Below are 23356 nucleotides of genomic sequence, written 5' to 3'. Positions count from 1 at the left end.
TACACATTGAAATAAGATGCCACAACCTGCACAGGTAAGGTTGCCTCCATGTTTACAGAAAACTTAGTGTTGTACTTAGAAAGAGAATGCTTTTTAAACCACATATCATGGTCAAACATAAATCCATATAACCTCATTCCTAACCACTTTTGTTGTTTGAAGGCTATAAACAAAAAAACAGTAAAAAGTTCTGCCTACCAGTGTAAACATTAAAAACAACCATTGCTCTTGATTTTCACACCAAAGCATTTCAGAATTCAGAACAATATTTAAAACTGTCAATCTGTTTCATGCTTTTGCTGCAATTGATACGCAGCAATATATGAGAAAATTCCCTACCATCTGGCCAAAGTTGATCCATCCAAAGTGCAAACAAAACTATCATGAATAAAACATTGTCAATTCCCAAGAAATGTTGAGATCAGGACACATACATATGCTTTTAACCCATTTGTCAACTAAGTCGCCTCATGAAGCAGCAAACTAGACAAGTTTCCTTCTATAAATAATTACTATGAACCTCATGCTTCGGAGAAAAAAGTGTAAAAAGCATTCATTTCGGCAATTTTGCTATCTTTTTAACAGTGCCTCATTTAACGACCAAACCAAATATATTTTAATTCATTATATATAAATAAATTTTATATAGTTTCCAATGAAAGGACATGTCTGTCCCTAAACTCATAGTATGCCGAAGAATGTTTCTAATACACACTCTGTTTGATGGTAGCTTTCCTAGTTGCAAATACAGAAGAATATAAGAACCCTCCCGAGGAGAAAAATGTTCTGCCTCCCCCCTACCAAAAAAGGCTTGATGCATCATTCTGCAAACATAACAACATACTCGGTAAAATTACATCTTCCCGTCAAAATGCTGCAAAGATGACAGAATATAATAATATAAACTAAATTAAAAATGCCATCTATAAAATTACCACAAATAGCCATGGATTTATACTCACAGATTTTGTTAAATGCAGCAATATCACAACTCTGAATGTGTTCGTTTGCAGGTTCAGATGTGAGATAATCCTCAATAAGATTGTCAACAGACACAAGATCATCTTCAATAGTCATCATAATCTGGAGTTTTTTAATTCCATATCCTACAGCAACAAGCTTTGCTGCAATTCATATCTCTATTTGTCAGTGACCAAAATAAATAGGAAGTTTACAGAATATAATAGATTATCTGACAAAAATAGGCACTTACAAGCACCCCAGAACAAGCCAGGCATTTGCACACTTCTGACAGCCTCCTCAAGTTTCTGCATGTCCGTCTCATCATCCCATGGTTTGACATCCAATAGAACAGAAGATTTTCCACCTGTTAAAGCCATGCATTGTGCAACAAAGTTAACAGACGGCATCTTTTGTGCACAAGTTTATAAAAGCAAAATAGTCAATTCTTGAACTCATAGCACTGAAAAACAATAGTCCAGAAAAATAAATCAATACGCACTTTCTTTCTTTTTAGCTGATGTTTTTTTGGCTGCCTCCCTTTGTTCTGTTGCCTTTTTTTCTTCTTCAGTCTCTTCACCAAACAGGTCCAAATCATCATCATCTTCGTCCTCTTTAGGAGCCTGACATCAGTTCAAAAATACGGTTACAGTCAAACCATGGACAAACAAGATGAATACTTACACCAACCAAATTCAACCATAAAAGCATGCAACTTTAATTCCAAAAAAATTGCAGCAGATTCAAATGCATAACAATATCTAGAACATGGAGCTTACTAGTAACATTTCCCCAACCTAAGAAAAACAAACTTGTATTCCCAGTCACAAATACTGTTTTATAATTCTAGCAGTAAAATAATACTGTTTTAAATTCTCAGAGATCATACAATGACTTTTGAAGATATACATAATACCAAGTATGGGAGCAACAGTGGCAAGAGCCAAAGCAATAAGGCAGAGAAGGGAACAAGTGAGGAATGATGGAGTCCTCTATAAGGTTCCATCAAACTGAATTTTGATGGAGCTACCGAAGGCAATCCAGGTTTAGTAGGCAGGGTTTTGCGCATAGGAATTAATCTGGGGAGTTTCTGTATGAAGGCTCTCTTTTCCTAAGGATAAAAACAAATATTGAAGCAGAATAGAAAACACTATTAGCTAGTTTGATAGCAGCTGCTTCTCACAGGATGCCTAGGCCTGCAGTAGAAAGATTTGATAGTAGTGATTAAGGCCATAAGTAAAGGTAGAGTCCAAACTGAAAGCTAAACGGGTACGCAAAAGAAGTGGTTGTTCTCAATTCCAATTGTGGAGATATGTTTTTAACATTGTAAAAGGAAGTTGAATTCAACAGTACATCATCTGTACAATGCAAGTGTTGAACAAGAGCCAATATTGGCTACTTTTAGTCATTTACAAAGCACCTTGGTGTCAGGAGCATCATAGAAAATTTCACCCACCCTGATCTTTGTTTTATTTAGCGTGCATTAGAAGAGATATGATATTGTAGGTTTGTTTGCTATTATAACGTGAGATTTTATTGCAGAAGGGAGTGTGCATGAGGGAGGTTTTATTATCTGTAAATTGTGATGGTGCCATTAGATGTAGGGGACATGTAAGAGCATAAGGAGAAGAGCATTGATGATGTAAGTTATTAATGGTAGAGTTGGGTTAATGTGCATAGCCAGCCCCTTATTAGCATGGTTAAAGCTCATTGTGAGTATGGTTGGTTTGCGGTGTACCAGTGGCATTCTCTATCTGATTGTCCTGTTAGCAGGAAAGTTTTTAGGAGTGAAGGCAGGTATGGCAAGTCTCAGTTAGGCTAGCACGAGAAAAGACAATGAGGGTCAAGTCCCTTTGTCAGATAGGAGAATTGAACAAATCTTTGGTTGTGAACGTAGGGCAGCTTTAGTGTTGTGCAGAGTGTATTGGGAGAAAGGTTTAGTGTTTGGTAACAAGCCAAAATTGGCAATAAGGAGAGGTTTTTTCCCAAATCTCGGTCCTGTGGTAGTGGTTGTAAATTTGCACCTTCGGTTGTTTAAGCTATTCCTGCCTAACCAATTTGAAGACACAGAAACAATTGCAGTATCAAAGAGTATGTAGAAGGAGAAGAAAGAGGGCAAGAAAGAGGTGCTTGAAGTGTTAAGATAGTCATATTGCCATGAAATGGGTACAGTTGTGGCACAATTAAATGTTTAACATGATAATGGGATGCTCGAGTGCATGGTGTTAGGTGTTGTAAGTTTTTGGGCATATACTGTTTGATTTTCTCCGTTTTGTTTTTTCTTTGGCTGGTCTATAAGACAGCATGTTGCATGCATTGTACTGTTAGCACTAAATGGAGGTTTCTTATAGTGCTTTGAGTGCTGGGTCATAGAGCCATTTTATTAGCAATTCTCACTCTGTTATTGCTAGCTGTTATACTGGATGTACAAAATCATACTTTTTTCCTTTCAAGGGCAAGGACCCCAGTTGAACCCTCACTAAGTTATCTAAAAACCTAATAAAGCAATATAGTTAGAAAGATAAGAAATCCTTAAAGAGGCAGATATTAGCGATTATAGTTGCTAAAACTGAAGCTTAGACAACTTGGTTTGACAGCTGAAATATAAGTGTCCCATGGTAGCATAATGCTTACACAGCAATGCCACAGCAACTGAAAGTGTAAATGAAATTCAACTACGCTAGTTTAAACCAGGAAAAATACAGCTATTTTTAAAAAAAAAAAAAATAACTGAAAAATTGTTTAGCTGCTGCCTGAAGGTGAAAAGATGACAAAGAAATGAATTTCGTGGGTTCAATAAGCATAAGAAAAAACACACTGCTGTTTTGAAAAACCAAGTGATTTTTTCAATAAAACAAGTTTAACACGTGTTCACATCTGCTTGTTTTTTTGCAGTTTGACCCGGTTTTGACCAGCATTGACAGGTTTATTGATTAAACAAGGCATCTGATTCTGACCCACTCCAGAAAGTTGGTGGGTGCCAGGTACCCACAGTTAAGCACATTTTTCCCCTGTTTTGCTTTTATGCATGAGCCTACATCCTGAGATCCTCTCACATGTCACTCATTGTATACCTATTCCCAAACAGAATGCTAAATTTTTTATTAAATAGCCACATAATTTACTCAGATATATTGTCCCAAATTACAAACCTCGGTTGCCTTTACAGGGGCAGGGGCAGGTGCAGCAGCTCCTCCCTCTATTTTCACACCAACACTCTTTCCTGGAAAACTGTCACAAAATAATAACACAAAAAGACGAGTAACATTAAATTTAATTTTTTTAAACAGCTAACATCAGCATAACTACATGACCATTGAACAAATCAGAATGAAAGATAAACCATCAATTGCCACTCAGACAGATCAGCATGAAAGGCTACCGTTGATTGCTACTCGGACAGGTAGTAGATACACACTGCGATGATGTTTTTGTTTAAAATCTTTGTAGAATTTGATATCCAATCAATTTTGTTTTAAATCTAATTTTGGATCGCTTATTTGAGATAAGCATCATCTGTGTGCACATAATCTCTACATAGACTTATCCATTGTTGAGACCACCATTATAAAAATGCAAATGCAATACAATACGCACAACATTGAACCCAGCTTTAATTACCAATCCAGAACCATTTTGATGATCTGTCGTCTCCTAAAACATGCAAACTTCAAATGTAGTTCAACAGCCATTCGGGTGAATCCATGAGGTCAAAGGCAGTCAATGAAACCATTTTACCGAACCTAACACACACCAATAACCACTCATCAAATGTAATTGAAAACCGAAGTTACCAGAAGCAAACCACTTCATCAAATGCAATCGAATGTGGAAGTTATCAAACACAAACCACTGCATCAAAAGTGATCCAATTGAATAGTAATCAAGCTAAAACTACTATATCAAAAAGAATTAGGTAACTGGTAAAATCAGTGACCTTTCATAACAAAAACATATGCTCAAATGACACCAAGACTTGATAAAAGTTATAATTAGGTAGAATACCACTTCCAACACCCTAGATTTGGCACACTACAACAGGCAAGCTGGATTTATCAAAACTGCATTTGACAAAAGAGACAGCTCGGCAGTGGTGGCTAAGAAGAAGCTTATCTAAAAGCAGGCCCCCACATTAAATAATAAAGCAATCCAATCCATCAGTGATCAGATTCCTCCACTAACCCTCACTAAAACCCACTCCACTCAATGATGATTATCATTCCAAGCTAAATTCAAATCCAACTTAATCCATAGGATGGCTATAATCCATGAACCAATTACGCCAAATTAGTCAAAATAAATGGAAAAGGTACTAAATACTAAGCATGCACACTTCATGAAATAAGTAACAACATGAAACTAAAAAATTCCAAAAGTGACTTAAAAAAAATGTTACCTTGAAGCCAGAAGAGCGCTGAGATGATTGTACCAACGAGATGCATTAGGGAAGCTCGATCCAGGGTCTTTGCTCAAGGCACCAAACACTGTAATATCATCTTGTGTAGCTTGATGCCTGTCACAAGAGCCAATTGCAACAGATTATAATAAACCAAAGAACAAAATTTTAAAATGCGATCTTTCAATGGCAAATGATTAACAAAATCAATAATCACATAGAGAGGGACCAAAGAAAGAAGTACAAGGGACCGAAGCAATATACCCAGTAATATAGGTGCGCGAAAGGAGATACTCATCGAGTTGCTTGAGGCCTTCTTCTGTGCTCAGGCTGGGAAAAACAACTGCCATGGCGCTTGCTGATCCAAAAACCAACTGTGAATTGAAAAAGCGTATTTCCAAAGATTTATCAACAGGAAATAAACGAAAACAACAGAGGAATTGAAATGGATGTAAGTAAAAAGCATACCTACCACCAGAGTATTGATCTGCGCGAGATCGAGTCGCTACGAAGAGTAAACAGAAATGCTTCTGACCCTTCTCCGCCAAATTATACCCAACCCTAAAAGAAAAATAAATAAAAAAGCGAAAAGAAATTATAACCCTAAAAAGATGTGTTATTTAGATACCTACACAAAAGATAAGGGAGCCTAACGAAAGACTTAAGGAGGCCTTCATGCTTTACATAAATATCTACGCTGATTAAATTGTCTTTTCTTTTTCCTTTTCAATAAATATACTTTCCTAATTATGTTCTTTTAAATTTAGAATATTAATTAAAAAATTAATACTGAAGGGATTAATATATTTAGTTTTGGGAATTATAATTATAATCATAATGAAGAACAAATTTGACGTTGCATTTAGTCATTTAAGTATAGAAAATAGGTATTTTTAGTTCTTGTGATAGAATTTTAGGCAACAGGTTGTAGTTAACTATAGGCAAGGGGATGTAGTCTATATAGAATTCTTGAGATTTTCTAAAGGTCGATTTTACTAATTTTGATCAATCTTACACGTGTAAAATTGATCTCTAAATCATAGTTTTGATCTAGTGTACTGCAAACTTTTGTGATCTAATGTATTGTGATTCATGTTTTCTACTCATTTGTAAGGACTAGTAGTATTTCGAAATACCTTGGGGATATTGTTAAATTGTAATGGTTCACATTCTTCCCCCTTAGATGGCTAGCTTTATGACCTTAGCAAATATTGGTAGACAACCACCAAATGTGCAAGTGATAAGGGATGTGAATTTTCATGAAAATATTGTTCTTTTTAGAGCTCAAGTTGAAATGTTCTTATTGAATGTTCCTTAATGCTCTACGTTTAGGATGATAATTGAATGTTCCTTGATGTGAAATAATACATAATGAATCATTACAAAAATATGTACCAAGTCAACTCCTAATAATTATGAGGAAAGAGGATAGGTCAATCTTTTGAATTTTTAGTCAAATTTGTCTCATGCAAGATCATGAGCTTGAATGTCATAAAAATGACCCAAGAGAAGGAATGTTAGATCTCAAGATCATTAATGGATATGTGGAAGTATGAACTAATAAATGAGGTGAATGTTGAAAAACATGTGTAGATAGGGCAAGAATATAGTTAAATCTATGGAAATGTGTGAAGGTGAACATAAAATGGGATGGAGAAGGATCAAGGAAGGAGTCAAACTTACCACTAAATGTGTCACATGTCACTATGTAATTGTATTGAGACATTCTCACGAAATGGAATTTCACATGGGCTTGTAAATTTTACCATCACATTTTAATCCCACTTTAAGGTTCATGTGAATCCTAGATGAACATATATTTCGAAGTAAATGAGTACTAATAAGTGTGTGTGTAAAGTAAATATTCAAACATTTTTAAAAAAAAAATTTGGGATCTATGTCAAGTTGTAATGGACCTAGATGGATATTTTCATGTGTAACATCTACTCATAATCACTTAATAAAATATGAAATTAATGAGTAAAGTAAACATACTTGACTATTTTCTCTCTTATCGTATATAAAATGATTATGTAATCATTACAATGTGTACAAGTTCATTTATCATTCTTTGGTATAACTATAAAATGCAAACTTTTTATGTTGCAGGTATAAAGAACACACATCATCTAACCACACTCAAAATGTGTAAGAGAAGAGTAATCATATATAAGAATCATCTATTTTCTTAAATCAATAGGTCACAAAATAGGTATTACATTAACACTTGCATTACTAACACTCCTCCATTACTTTTTCATAACCTAACATGGAAGGGAGAGCATCATGAGGTGATATCCACCCTACCACAAAGAAAATTATCTTCCTTGTGCTACTCCATTGGAGAAGCTCAACCCATCAAACAAGATCTAGCAATTATGGGCAACATGCATGATGGAATCTTAAGTACTAAGTGAGCCAGTAACAAGGTAGCACATGTCCATTGGTCACATGTATTATGGAAGAGAGTGTACATCAACCCAAGAAATGCACTTATGAACATAAACCAATGGCAATGATGTTTACATCTTAAAATACCCCGATCACCTTGCTATGATATCTAGACATTCACTAGGATAGGTAAATTATACTAGATCATGAACCCATAACTAATGTTTAGTCATTTAAGTTCAACTTGAATAGTATATTTCCAAGGTTAAAATGTCTAATGATTACTACTAAGGAATCCAATCTGTAGCACAACAATAATTGCTTAACTCCACTAATTATTAAGTGATTTAATGACAAGACATCTCACTTTCTCATTTGCTATTTTTTTCTAAATCTAGAAGCTTTTCCTAAGGTCTAGTGACAAATTCACCCATAGTCATAATATTACATTCACAAATAATAATGATAACTATTTAATTTGCATAGTTGTGTAATATAAATCAATTCACAACTTGCAATACATAGATTTGAGTGAACAAGACAACATATAAACCATCATAACTTTCACATCCATTGACGAAAATTAAAAGTTAAATGTATTTTAGATAGGTGGTAGAAAAAAGGACAAAATATATATCTTTTTTCCAAGAATCCCAACCATTTAAGAGTAGTTTTATCTACAATACATCTCACAAAATTCCTATCAAAACAACAGGTTGGGCAAAAGGATAATTGGACTATTTCTAAGTTTGAGTAAAATTTTGCTAGATCAACAAGGAAGGTTAATCAAGAACAAAACCCTCTTGAGTTATCAAGAGTTCCAAGTTTTTAATATTGATTTTTTGGCTACAAGGACCTTTATAGTTATGACACTTGACCACTCCACCAGTGAGTGTGCATAATCAATTTGCAATCAATAATAGATGTGATACTTTTGTCACCTCATTCTTCTTGTTTTTTCTAGATTAAGATAAACCATGTTACATTTTCATATCATGTTGTATGATTCTTCTAACTAGTTGATGTCAAAACTTTTCAATAAGTCTACCTATAAGTATAATGTTGGAATTTTTTATATGCATTTATGCTCCTTGACTATATATTATATTTGATATCGTGTACAACAAGTAATAACCATAAATGACCTTTCCTAATGAAAAAATAAATTTAATCATTATCATGTTGATTGATGACTATTAGCAAGAAAAGTGGGAGAACACAAACCAAATTTCTAAGTGCCAAATATTCTCTATGTGTTATATTTATACCCAAACTCAATAGTAGAAAAGGGATAGGAGGTTAATGTACACAACAGAATCAAACAAGGTGGAAGAATGGCATGCAAACAAAAATAAAATGATATTCAAAGCATACCATATACACATATCAACTTTCATATATATTCATACATGATATGTTACATTCCCATCATTCTTTTATATAGTTCCATTTACATTCTTCTTATCATTTCATATCATGACATTATTATTCTCTATACTCACATTCTCCTATTGTATATCATATTTTTGTTACATAGTATTCTATCTTATACATATATGTAATGCCCGCCAAAATACCTAAGAGAAAATAACTAATCTATCTAACAAATGGAGATAATTTAAAAAAAAAAACATCTACTAATTCAACATATACATCTCATTTATCCATTAAGCAAATAACCAACCATCTAGCAAATACACATCTAAACCATTAACATAAACAAATGAACATAGTACGCAAGCAGAGATAGATACAACTCACTAACAATCATTCCAGAGGGTACCTTAACACCATTATTTAAGAAACAATGACACATATGCACAACCACAAATATGATACCATCAGCATCCATTACATTTATTTCTTAATCAAATACTTCCTAGCACGAGAGTTATGAACTATTAAATGCAAATCCTACACATCCTCATTAACTCTTGGATTCTTTTTAAAGCACCAAATCAAATGTTCCTAATTCCCTTTAAAAATCCATCTACCATGATAATGTCATCTTTCCACATAAATAATGCAAATCTAGTTCATTTTCTCTTAAGAATACCATATGATCTATAACTACTTAATCATAATCGCATTCTAAGATAACCAATATTAAGGAATAAGTACTTCCACTCATAGACATACATGAATCATTAAACATTCTCACTACTATCCATAGATATACACGAGATAATCCAATCGCATTACTTAACCATTTAGTTCCTTTCCAATCTAGAATTACATACATAAGGAATATCCAATTACAACAATCATAATCTATTACAACTCATCATGATCTCAACCTACTACAAGTCCTGTTACATATGATCACAAGATACTAGTTACATAATCTTTCTTTACAAATTACATCTTCCTCATGATACAAAATACATTATTTCAATCTCAATTACAAAGATTATGCTCCAAATATCCATGTTAGAATTCGAGAAATGTGAATCCCACAAGAACAAATTGTTGATATTTTCACTAAGCCTTTGCCTGCATATACATTTGTCTATTTGAGAGACAAGTTAGGGGTATCCACCCCTCCCGATGAGAACTAGATGCATTGAGTTGCATCAATCTGGTGGACTTCGTAGTCTTATTCCCTTTATCCAGATTGATGAGTTGGTGTTGCTCCTTTGGTGGAGTAGTCTAGTTATGTGTTTAAAGGGGAGAGATTCATGTTTTAAATTCTAAGGGAGAGCTTGGTTTTCTATTTTGAGATCTTTGGCGTTGTTGTCAAAGGGGGAGAGAAGCATGTGAAAAACTGTTTTATCTGCTTGATCTTAGGGGGAGTTTGTTGGAGATGTTTTTTTCTTTGCAATGATTGTTTTTCACATTCATATGTTGCCATCAATGACAAAGGGGGAGATTGTTGGACATTGTTGTTGCTAGAATATGTTGTTGTCATTGATGTCAACGTATTCCTGCTTCGGTGATTGCAGATTGGTTCATTGGGTATATTGTTTGGTGTATGGAGTATTTATAGTATCACTATATTCTTCTGTATTGGTTTTGATGATCTCGGAAGCTTAATTGATCATATCATATGATCCGGTTTAGCAGTCTATTTTTCTGATCAATGCTTTGCAGAGCTCAATATTTACTCTGGTATATTCCAGTGTGATCAGATCTTGATCTGAGTCTTTAAGAGATTACTTGCGATGGTCTTGTGTATCTTCATTTCAGATGGTTCATGATTTTGTGCTCTGAAAGTTATCTTTCTTTGTGACAATTGTTGTTTGAGTGTTCTTGAGTTTCAGACATTGATAGATGAAGATTTGATAAGTGGTGTTGGTGCAGTTGTTGATGATGATTCTAACATGCTTGTTGGTGTTTCCTAATTGTTTCCTATTTATTTTGATGATCTGCATTGATCGTTGTGCGAGCTCTTGGTGATTTTGTTGAATCAGTGATGTTCTTCATGTTATGCGGTTTTCCTAGTGGTGTAGCGTGTTGCAGTTGATCTTGGCGTGATTTCTGATGGTGTTGCGTGTTTGGAGATTTGATTTAGGTCCATGTTATGTCATGTACATCATTATATTGGTCTGGTGGTTGATCTTTGTATCGTGTGATGTAATTTTCCAATTGTGAGTTGAGGGTTTAGCCAACCTTGTTATCAAGGTCGATGAATTGTATATATAGGTGATATTGTTATGTAATTTGGGTGTTGAGGTTGTGTCTGCATTATCAGAGAGTGGTGTATGTGTGAACAAGGATTCATCTTTCAGTATAGTGCATTGAACAAAGATTGGTGTTGCAGATCAAACAATTGTGCTTAACCGGAACTATCATCAGGCATTTGGAGATGTTATTATTGTAGTTCATTCCTTGTGGATTGTAGTCTGAATCTTGTTGTAAGTCAGTTAGACTTCCTTGAGGGTTGTAGCCTTTTGGGTCATTATCTTTTGATCAGTGAGCTCTAGGCAGTGTTCTTGGATGCATGTGCATTCCCATTGTAATATTTACACATACTACTACAGAGTATCATCTTATTGTGGGTAGGTTCCACTGTGGTTTTTCCCTTAAACGCGTTTTCCACGTCAAAATCTTGGTGTTGTGTGTTGTGTTATCAATTTTCTTATCTTTATTATTATTGCAGTTTATCAAATCTATTTTTGTGGTTAATTTTGTAGATCCAATGAAAACTAATTAACCCCCCCCCCCCCCACCCCCCCCACCCCCTCCCCCCGTCTCATTTTTCCTCCATTATTGTTGCTAGCATTTCTATTTGTTTTAGTTTTAATTTTTAAAAATTGCTACATGGGGCCACACCCACACCCCAAATGTTGTTAAAAAGATGTACAAAGACCTCTTTAAGAGGGTGTGACCTCTATAATAGGGGAGGGATCCTTTTGTATGGGGCCTAATAGTTCCTTGCACAGGTGCCTGTCAAGTACCTTCTAAAATTTTGTTTTTGATTTTTAGAACCTTTTTTTACAATAAAAACTTGTGATATATGACTCAACTTGCTAAAAAATTATTCCCAAATCAACTTTGTTACTTAGGAATTATAAGGGAGTTTCTCATGCATATATTTATCCAAAATATGAATTTCAATAATACACTATCAATTTTTGTATTATTTTTCTCAAGATTAGGTAAATGCATATTGCATCCAACTTCCATACAAAATTTTGTTATAAGCAATATAAACTAAATACTAACTTAATATTTATTGCTTAATCTATTTAAGTATAATTTTTTGCCTGATATATCATAAAAATATTAACAACATCTTTCCCTCCACTTCTCGGATCTCTATTCATTGAATGAAATCCTTCAAGGACAACTAGCATCCTCGACATCCACCAAGCCTAGAAGTTTTTTTAGTAACTCAAACCCTTTAGTTGCTTTCTTCCTCCTTTCGAGAGACAAAGAAAGTATGTGAGTGGAGATGAAAAGATACTATTTGATAATCTCTCCTCTAGATTGTAACTTGTGGAAATCCTCTATAAGTAGAATCTCATTGTCATACTTGGTTACTTTTTGTTAGGAAAATGGTGTCTCAACCTTGCATTTACATAAGGTTACCATTTATAGAAAGTTTACATTTGAGCAAAAATTGGTTCAAATTTTTTCCCAAAGCTATGGATTGGATAAATAAGCATGCCAGCAAATTTTTGTCACAAGATCATTCCTAGATTTGAAGATATTAAAGTTATCATTTTTCAAAGTTGTGAATGAAAGTTTCAAATTCAATTTTGAAGGCTTTAGAGGCTCTCAAATGGCCTAAAATTGGTCATAATTGGTGGAGTTGGGTATAGCACATGATATATTGCTTCACGATCTTTTGGCACTTCAAACGGTTTGTCAATCAAACACCTAATTCAAAATTTATGGCCTCCAGAAATTGGTCTCCTAAAATAGGAAATATTAAAATGTGTTGGACACACAAATGAATTGTAAAATGGGGTTACATGTGTTGGTTTGTGTTTTGACACATCATAGAACATCTTGGATTGGAGATAATTTGGGCACCGCTTTTTTGGGTGGTTTTAGCTCATGGTTTTGTAACACCGTTTGACAGATTCATGTATTGTATCTCTTATATATTAGGTGCATGAGATGGAGGTTGTGTGTAAGAGTCTTATAGCTATTGAGTTTGCTTTGGATCTCTAGTTGTTGATAATCCTATAAAAAGATTTCTCTGCAAGTATATTGTATTATATTGTTGAATTTTGAATAATATATTGGGCAACTTTAGGAGTGTGGAGTTTTTATCCTGAAAGGATTTTCTCCATGATATATCTTGTATGTATTGTTAATTTATTGCATATTGTCTATCTCCTTATACATGTGTTTCTTATTCTGTGATAGTTTAAAATTTGTAAGAAAAATTGTGCTAGCTCTCCTACTAGATTAGTGTTAGGAAGTGTTTTCCACACCTTTAGTTCTTTTCAGTTGGTATAAGAGCGTAACTAGTTCTGGTCCTGTTGTTGGGTAGTGGGTTTTTTAGACCGGTCTCAGTTTGATGGGAACTTTATTTTTGAAATCTTGTTATAGAAAGAATATGGCAACCACATACACAAAATTTGATGTGGAGAAGTGCAATGGTGATAACTTTGAACAGTGGAAGTTAAAGATGGAGGATATGCTTGTAGATCGAGATTTTTGGGCTACAATATCTCAAACAAAACCTCAAACTATAGCACAAGATGTTTGAGATACAATGGATAAAAAATATAAGGGCCTCATAAGGCTTTATTAGTAGACTACTTTCTATTAAGTCTATGAAGAGAAGATTGTGAAAGATCTTTGAAAGAAGATTAGAGATGTTTATCAAGATAAATCCCCGGTAAACAAACTTTTCTTTGCAAAGAAGGTGTATTATATGAAGATGGAAAATGGAGGGTTAGTTGATGATCATCTAAATGCATTTAACATGATTATTGCTCTGTTGGGTTCTGTTGGTGACAATATCAAGGATGATCATTGTATTCTTTGCTTGACTCATGGGACCATCTTGTTATGGCTATTAAGAGTACAACCACCTTGTTCAAGATGGATGAGGTGGTTGTATCATCATTACTTTTTGAAGAGATGTGGAGGAATACTTCTAAGTCAGCTGAGGAGGCTCTCATGGTTTTTGGTATATTGAAAGACAAAGGCAAGAAGGACAAGAAAGGTGAAAGAGGCAAATCCAAATCCCATTGGATATCTAAGTCTCTTAGAAAGTCTAAGGCAAAATGTTGGAACTATTCCAAAACTTGGCACTTTCAAAAAGAATGTAAGGAGGAGAAAAAGAAGAAGAAGAGACCATTTGACTAAGATTAAAACAAATCATCTTGGAGATCTAAGTCTCTTGGAAAGTCTAAGGCAAAATATTGGAACTATGCCAAAACTTGGCACTTTCAAAAAGAATGTAAGGAGGAGAAAAAGAAGAAGAAGATACCATTTTATTAAGATTCAGACAAATCATCTCAGAATGATAAAAATCATTTGTTATAGCCTTGGCAATGCATGCATCAGAAGATGTGTGGTTGATAGATTTGGGTGCATCTTTTCACTTGACCTCACAACGGGGTTGGTTTTCAAAGTGTGAAGAATATGATGGTAAGAAGGTATATTTCAATGATGACTCTCATATGAAGATTGCTAACCTAGAAAATTCAAGATTAGATTCCTCGATGACAAAGTGAGGAGGAGCAATGGTGTAATGTACATTCCAAGTTTGGCACAAAATCTACTCTCTATAAGTAAATTGGGAGTGCAAGTTATTTTCTCACAAGGAGGATGTAAAATGACTAGAGGATCTATGGTTCTCACTAAGGGTGTTTGGATAGGCACCTTATATAAGGTGGATGAATGCATAGTTCAGTGCAATAATGATTCTATGAAGTCCAAGAAGAGGGCTTTAGATTCTTCATCCTAACTGTAAAATTGAGTTGTGAAGAGGACTGTTGCTTTTATATTTGATGGTCAAAATTTTTGGGTACCTAAGGGTGACAATGCTTTGGAGATGAAACTCTTATTGGAGAAGAAGATGTTATGCCACTAGAGACTTTGTCACATTGGTGAGAAGGGTCTAAAAACCCCTAAAAAATAAAATCCTCATTGAGGGGCTTGATGATTGTAATCTTGAGTTTAAAAATCGTGTTCAATTTTTCTCCAATTTTACAAATATTCTAGGCTATTGGAATTGATACATTTTGATGTTTTTGGTCCCGCTAATGTTCCTTTGATTTTAAAATCTATGTATTTCATTTCATTCATCAATGACTACAATAGAAGGACATTTATTTATTCTCACAAGTAAATCTATTCTTTATTTAGTTTAAGGAATTTAAGGCTCTTGTTGAGAATCAAACTAGTAGATAGATTAAGTGTTTGACAAATGACAAACTTGGTGGGTTTTGCTTGGTAGATTTTGACAAGTTCTGCAAGGATCATGGGATTGAGAGGCATAAGACAAATCCATACAAACCTCAATAGAATGGATTTGTCAAGAGGATGCACAAGATGTTGATGGAGAGGGCTAGGAGTATGCTTAGAGGTGTTGGCCTCAAACAAAAATATTGGGTTGAATCTATAGCAATTGCCTGCTATCTAGTAAATAGATCTCATATATTAACACTTGTTGATAATACACCTATGGAGGTGTAGTAAGGAAAGAAGCCTTCTATGAGACATCTCAAAGTATTTGGTTGTGAAGCTTATGCTTATGCTCATGTTCCAAGTGAAAAAAGAACTAAATTGGAGAATAAGGTTGTTAAGCATATCTTTATCATCTATGGTGTTGATGTAAAAGGGTACAAGCTTAGGAATCTAGTGATAGAGAAGGTTCTCTATAAAAGTGTTATATTTAGAGAGATGAAACCTTTCACTATTGAGAAACAACTAAAGAAAGAGGAGAAACAAAAATCATTTGGTGGACCTGATGATGATGAGGCTTTGGCAACTTTGAAAGTTTAGAAGAAGATGAAGAATCTTAATCTCATATTTTGAGGAGTTCTAAAGAATCAGATGGCAACTAGATAGGTTCGGTTATTCATTGTTAGATTCTAGTTGTATTTTTTCCTTTATTGCTAACATTGATGAGCCTAGGACTATTAGAGAGGCTATGGGTATGAGTGATGCAAATTCCTGGATGAAAGCCATGAATGATGAGATGTGATATTTAAAGAAGAAGAATACTTGGAATCTGGTACGTTTTCCTCAAGGACGTAATTTTGTAAGATGTAAATGGATGTTCAAGAAAAATTTGGGTCTTTATGGAAGTGTTGAGATGTATAAAGCACAATTTGTCACAGAGTATCCCCAAGTTGAGGGAATAAATTATGGTGAGATTTTCTCTTCCATTATAAAGCTAACATCTAATTAGTTCTTCTTATCACCTGATATAATTCATGATTGGTAAATTGAGCAAATGGATGTGAAGACAACATTCCTTCATGGGGATTTGGAAGAAGAATTTATTTGTCAACATCCAGAGCATTTTGTGTTGAAATCTAAAGAAAATTTGGTTTGCAAGTGGAAAAAGTCTATGTATGATGTGGAACAGTCTCTATAAGGAAAGCAGAGTGTGGAAAATGCCTTCCTAATGTTAGTTTCTTAGAGAAGTAAAGCAGATGTGTGTTTCAATTTGAATTACAATAACTTAAGATACACAATACAAGATAAACACAGTAATATGAAAAACAAAATCACAAAGATGTACACCAGATTTCATGTGGGAAAACCCTTACGGGTGAAAAACCCACACACCAAAGAAATCTCTTGTATTACAATAAAAGCTATTTACATGCAAGTTTACATATTTTCAAGCTTTGATCCGGTCTTTGTTCAAGTGGCAACAATTCAAAATATTATGTTCACAATCGACTTTTCAATTCAATATTATAGAATTACCAATCATCCAACACGACCAATCAACCTCCTCTTCAATTGTTTTTTCAAACGTTTATATGTCTATGTCGAAAACCAGTTCAATTTAGTTACCACATCCCAACTATTGAACTTCCTCAAATTGTCAATAACATGTCATGTTGTCTCCATCGCTTCCTCTTAGTCATTCTAGTTTATGCCAATCATCTATACACAGCTCAGCAATTCGCTTGTTGTTGCTTTCGGCTCAACTGATCATCGAAGTCACTTTTGACATCCGTGCGGGATGGTAGGAAGAGCATGTCTCATGCTTCCCTAGTTAGCCCTTATAGCTCCTCAAGAACCCTTAGATTACCTACGGGGTGGTCGGGTAAACAAGTCTTCTTGTTGCCTTATTGCCCCACAGGACTTCAAAAGAATCCTCAAATACCTCACGGGGTAGCGGGAAGAGTAACCTTTCTTCCTTCGCTCTTTGTCTTTATCCCGCACTACACTAACAACCACTAGAAAACCCTCGCGGAGTGGCGGGAAAGACAAAGCAAACCATCTTCTGCTATCCTACAAGTCCTCTTACTGGACCCTAAGACTCCTGCGGGGTGGCGAGATGAAGACCAAGTCTCCTTCATCCCGCTATCCCGCAACCCTATTTGTCACATCTTTGTCACATTGTGGGGTTATAGGGGAAGAACTAAAATTTGTTTCTTGCTATTCCGCAACACTCTGCACACTGCTTCACAGATAGGTGTATAACACAAAAGTTATTTAACTGCTTTGTCAATAACATGAAGGTTATTCAGTTCCCTTCGAACATGATCAATAACACGGAATGTATTCACACCGAACTGCTCATTTCAGAGACCAAGTGCCATCTGCTCAATATTTCAACCAATAATTTTGAGACACCCATTCTCAACATTCTCCCACTTGATGAAGAACTTACTGGTATCTCCAAAACACTTAGTGATTAGTGAGAATCATGGGCCCCAAGGCCCATCAAATTTGCACACCATTTGAACTTTGTTGTGTTCACAGGTTTTGTCAATGCATCCGCAACATTCTTTAGAGTATCCACTTTTTCCAGATTAACCTTTCCATCTTCCACCATGTCACTAACAAAGTGATACAGCACATTAACATGTTTCATCCTGGCATGGAAAGTTGGATTTTTTGCCAAACAAATGGCACTTTTACTGTCGCAACAAATAAAAATTTGTCTTGCATTAAATCCAACATCAGAACACAAATGCTTAAGCCAAACAACCACCCAACAGGCATGAGTTACTGCCATGTACTCTGCCTCTATAGTAGATAAAGCGACTATAGCTTGTCGCTTACTCATCCAACTAATTGCACCACCTTTCAACATGAATATATATCCACTGGTGGATCTTTTGTTGTCAATTTCCCCTACCCAATTAGAATCCACATATCCCTAAATGCTAATAGTCCTCTGTGATCCAACCAAATTTCCAAGGTAATTCAGAGCATACTGAGAGGAACCTTTTAGGTATCTAGACACTCTCTTCACAACATCCCAATGTGGTCTTCCGGGATTTTCCATAAATCGACTTAGTACTCCCACTGCTTAGGCAATGTTTGGCCTTGTACAGACCATTGCATACATTAGGCTGCCAACTGCACTTGCATAAGGTACCTTGGCCATGTCCTCCATCTCAGAAGGAGATTTTGGAAAATCTTCAATAGAAAGTTTTGTTCCCTGTAATACTAGAACAACTAGCTCCTTGCAATCTTACATGTTAAATCTCTCCAGAATAGTACTAATGTACTTGCTCTGACTGAGCCAAAGCTTTCTATTCTTTTTATCCCTACTGATTTCCATACCTAAAATATACCTAACTGCACCTAAAACTTTCATTTCAAACCGTGTTGACAACTGAGATTTTAAGTCATAAATCATACCCTTATCATTCCCAATGAACAACATATCGTCCACATGAAGAGAAATAATAAGTACACAATCGTTTTCAGTTTTATAATACACACAATGATCAAATTTTGATCTTACAAATCCTAGAGACAACACAAAGGTGTCAAACTTCTAGTACCACAATCTACGTGACTATTTAAAACCATAGAGAGACTTTTTCAACTTACAAACCAAGGATTATTTACCTTTTACCACAAAATGCTCAGGCTGGGACATATAAATATCTTCTTCCAAGTCAAAATGAAGGAACGTTGTCTTCACATCCATCTGCTCAATCTCAAATTCATATGCGGCTACAAGTGACAAAAGAAATTCGATAGATGTTAGCTTTTCTATAAAAGAAAAGATATCTCCATAATCAATTCCCTCAACTTAATATAGCCCTTTGCAGCTAATGTAGCTTTATACTTCTCCACATTGCCATCCATACCAATTTTCTTTTTAATACCCATTTACAGCCAACAACTCTTCTACCTTCAGGCAAGGGTGCCAAATCCTAGGTTTCATTCTTCTTTAGTGAAGCCATTTCTTCATTGATGGCCTCCAACTAGGAATCTAAATCAGGCATTTGTATTGCCTCTTTCACATTCCTAGGCTCATTAGTATTAGTAACTAAAGCATAGGCACAATTTGTATCCAACAATGAGAAACCATACCTATTAGGTCATCTTCTCTCTTGTGTAGACCTCCTCAATGGTTGAGGTGGAGGGTCTTGTTCTTCTTCTTGACTAGAACTATCGGAGCTACTTGAGCTCTCCTAACTTTCAGGTACACATAGAATTCGAAGTTCCTCATTTTTTGAAGTTAGAGGAATTTCAACTTTTGCTTCCTCTTTCCCTATCTTTTCAGATTGCATATCAATCGAGGTGGTCTTCAGCTCACGAAAGATTACACTTCTGTTGTACAATACCTTCTCAGTCACCGGATTCCAAAGCTTCTATCCTTTCACTCCCAAGTTGTAGCTAATGAAGATACACTTAACGACTTTGTTATCTAATTTAGATCTATTTACATAAGGCACATAACAATATGCCTCATAGCCAAAGACATTAATATGTCTCGGAGAGGGCTTCTTACCAAACCATGCTTCCATGTGTGTTTTATCCACCAATGCTGAAGTGGGAGATTTATTTCATAAATAACATGTTGTAGACACAACCTCAACCTGGAACTTATGCTCCAGACCAACACTACTCAACATGCTTCTTGCCTTTTCCATCAACGTTCTATTCAACCTTTCAACAACTCCATTTTGTTGTGGAGTGTAAGGTGTGCTCTTATGCCTTTTAATTCCATGGTCTTTGAAATATCGATCAAATTCTGTTGAACAAAACTCACCGCCATTATCAGTCCTTAGGCATTTAATTTTCCAACCAGTCTGATTTTCAACCAAGGTTTTAAATTCCTTAAACCGACTGAACAATTCTGATTTATTTTTCAAAAAAAACACAAATGCCCTTCTCGAATAATCATCTATAAAAGAAATAATATCTAGAATTTGACAATGTGAAGGAACATTAACTAGACCAAATACATCAGAGTGAATATAATCCAACAAACTAGAAGATTTATGAGGACTAGAATAAAATGAAACACGGTGTTGCTTTCCATATATACAGTGTTCACAAAATTCAAATTCAAGGTTACAATCATCGAGCCCCTCAACAAGACTCTTATTTTTCAAAGCTTTTAAGCCCTTCTCTCCTATGTGACTGAGTCTATTATGCCAAAGCATTGTTTTCTTAGCAAGAAGTTTAACCTCCATTGAAATTTCATAGTTCTTCTTCCAAGCAACCTTGTTTGACTTTCCAAAGACATTGTTACATTGAACAAACTATGCATCCAACTTGAACAGAGTATCGATCCTTGAACCCTTAGCCAACACTACAGAGCCTCTAGTCATCTAAGAACCACCACCTAATAATAATACTTGTACACCAACATCATTCAACTTACTAACAAAAAACAAATTATGAGCCAAACATGGTATGTGCATTACGCCATCAATTCCTTTCGTTCTTCCATCAAGAAACTGAATTCTAACTCTTCCTTGATCAACAATTTCAAGAGATGAATCACTAGCCAGGTAAACCTTTCCACCATCATACTCTTCATACCTGGAGAACCATTCTCTATGAGATGTCATGTGGAAATATGCACCAAAGTTGATAAACCAGACATTGTCAGTTGTTTGTGTTGCCAAGGAAGCAATGAAGGCATTTGCATCGCTATGAGAAGATTTTGTATCATAAGAGTTCTTCTTCTTCTTTTTCTCCTCTTTACAATCCTTCTGGATATGTCCAGTCTGCCCACAATTCTAGCATATCACCTTGGACTTTTTCCCAAGAGACTTTGATATCTCCTTTGATTTGGATTTAGACTTCTTGTCCTTTTGTTTGCCTTTTTCTTTTGATTTGTCTTGAACAGCAAGGGCCTCCTCGTCCATTTTAGAAGATTTTCTTTGTGCCTCTTCTGAAAGAAACAAAGAAACCACATCCTCCATTTTGAAAGTGGTTGTTGTAATCCCAATAGCCATCACCAGATGGTCCCATGTGTTTGGCAAGGAGCATAACACAAGCATATAACAATCCTCATCCTTAATCTTATCTCCCATAGAAGTTAAATGTACAACTATAATGTTGAAAGAATTTAAATGATCTGTCACAGATCTCCCTTCACTCGTCTTCAAGGAGTGTAACTTCTTCCTTAGAAACAACTTACTTACTAGAGACTTTCCCTGATAAATATCACCAAGTTTCTTACACAAAGAAGTTGTTGTCTTCTCCTCATGAACATTCAGGAGAATAAAATCCACAAGGCATAATCTAATTAGCCCTTTGGCCTTCATATCTGTGAGATCCCAATCTTCTTGTTTCATGCATGATGTTTTTGATCCAGACAGTGCAATCCAAAGGTCTCTATCAACCAACAAGTCTTCCATCTCGAATTTCCATAAATCGTAGTTACTGCCATTGAATTTCTCAATGTCCACTCTTCCTTATGTGCTCGCCATCTCAGTCTACAATTTCAAACAAACCTCTGCAAAGCTCCCACTGTAGGATAAACACAAAAAAACTTGTCCTACCCACAAAGATAACACAACTAACCAGGCTCTGAAACCACTTGTAAGGAAAGCAAAGTGTGGAAAATGCCTTCCTAATATTAATTTCTTAGAGAAGTAAAACAAATGTGTGTTTCAATTCGAATTACAGCAACTTAAGATACACAATACAAGATAAATAGAGTAATATAAAAAACACAATCACATAGATGTACACCAGATTTCACGTGGGAAAACTCTTATGGGTGAAAAACCCACACACGAAAGCAATCTCTTGTATTGCAGTAAAAGCTATTTACATGAAAGTTTACAGATTTTCAAGCTTTGATCTGGTCTTTGTTCAAGCAACATTAGTTCAGAAGATCATGTTCACAATCGATTTTTCAATTCAACATTATAGAATTACCAATCATCCAACACGACCAACCAACCTCCTCTTCAACCATTTTCTAGATGTTTATATGTCACTGCCAAAAACCAGTTTGATTCGGTTACCACATCTTCAATAGGCAAACTTCCTTAGATTGTCAATAACTTGTCATGTTGTCTCCATCGCTTCCTCCAAGTCATCCCAATTTCCTCCAATCATCTATACATAGCTCAGCAAGTTGCTTGACATTCGGTTGTGTTCCCCACCTCTGTCGCTTTCAGATCAACTTATCATCGAAGTCACTTTTGACATCGGTGCAGGATGGTAGGAAGAGTATGTCTCATGCTTCCCTAGTTAGCTCCCACAACTCCTCGAGAACCCTTAGATTACATGTGGGGTGGCAGGGTAAACAAGTCTTCTTGTTGCCTTGTTATCCCGCAGGACTTCAAAATAATCCTCATATACCTCACGAGGTAGTGGGAAGAGTAAGCTTTCTTCCTTCGCTCTTTGTCGTTATCCCACACTACATCAACAACCACTAGAAACCCTTGCGAGGTGGCGGGGAAGACAAAGCAAATCATCTTCTGCTATCCCACAAATCCTCTTACTGGACCGTTAGAGTCCTGCGGGGTGGCGGGATGAAGATCAAGTCTCCTTCATCCCGCTATCTCGCTATCCTATTTTTCACACCTTTGTCACAATGCAGGGTTACACAGGCAACACTTTGCACACTGCTTCACAAGCGGGTATATAACATGAAGGTTATTCAACTGCTTTGTCAATAACACAAAGGTTATTTAGTTCCCTTCAAAGATTATCAATAACACGAAAGTTATTCACACCCCATTGCTCATTTCAGAGACCAAGTGCCATCTACTCGAGATTTCAACCAGTAAGTTTGAGACA

General features: G+C 35.5%; 1 protein-coding gene across 4 annotated transcripts; it reads right to left on the bottom strand.

Moving 5' to 3' along the window:
• Positions 1–592: 592 nt before the first annotated feature.
• On the bottom strand, positions 593–6009 carry LOC131048346 (elongation factor 1-delta). 4 transcript variants are annotated; one of them, XM_057982266.1, is made up of 8 exons: positions 5825–6009; positions 5621–5730; positions 5357–5473; positions 4113–4191; positions 1463–1583; positions 1214–1327; positions 963–1124; positions 593–824 (listed from the first exon to the last, which is right to left on the bottom strand). In XM_057982266.1, coding segments are annotated over exons 2-8 (681 nt in total). In that variant the 5' UTR covers positions 5707–5730; positions 5825–6009; the 3' UTR covers positions 593–822. The 4 variants fall into 4 exon arrangements, with proteins under 4 accessions (XP_057838249.1, XP_057838250.1, XP_057838248.1 ...); XM_057982267.1 differs by having other exon boundaries at positions 5829–6003; XM_057982265.2 differs by having other exon boundaries at positions 5621–5714; positions 5829–5982.
• Between the last annotated feature and the right edge of the window lie 17347 nt (positions 6010–23356).

This window comes from Cryptomeria japonica, chromosome 8 (genome assembly GCF_030272615.1).
Source record: "Cryptomeria japonica chromosome 8, Sugi_1.0, whole genome shotgun sequence".
Classification (NCBI taxonomy): domain Eukaryota; kingdom Viridiplantae; phylum Streptophyta; class Pinopsida; order Cupressales; family Cupressaceae; genus Cryptomeria; species Cryptomeria japonica.
This window is presented reverse-complemented; position numbering and strand designations above follow the sequence as displayed.

Excerpts from the sequence above, each read along its gene's own strand:
- LOC131048346 (XM_057982266.1), bottom strand. The coding sequence starts at position 5,706 with ATGGCAGTTGTTTTTCCCAGCCTGAGCACAGAAGAAGGCCTCAAGCAA. Across the intron at positions 4,192-5,356 it reads AGCGCTCTTCTGGCTTCAAG|TTTTCCAGGAAAGAGTGTTG; the intron begins GTAACATTTTTT and ends ATTTTGTGACAG. Across the intron at positions 1,328-1,462 it reads ATCAGCTAAAAAGAAAGAAA|GTGGAAAATCTTCTGTTCTA; the intron begins GTGCGTATTGAT and ends TGGCTTTAACAG.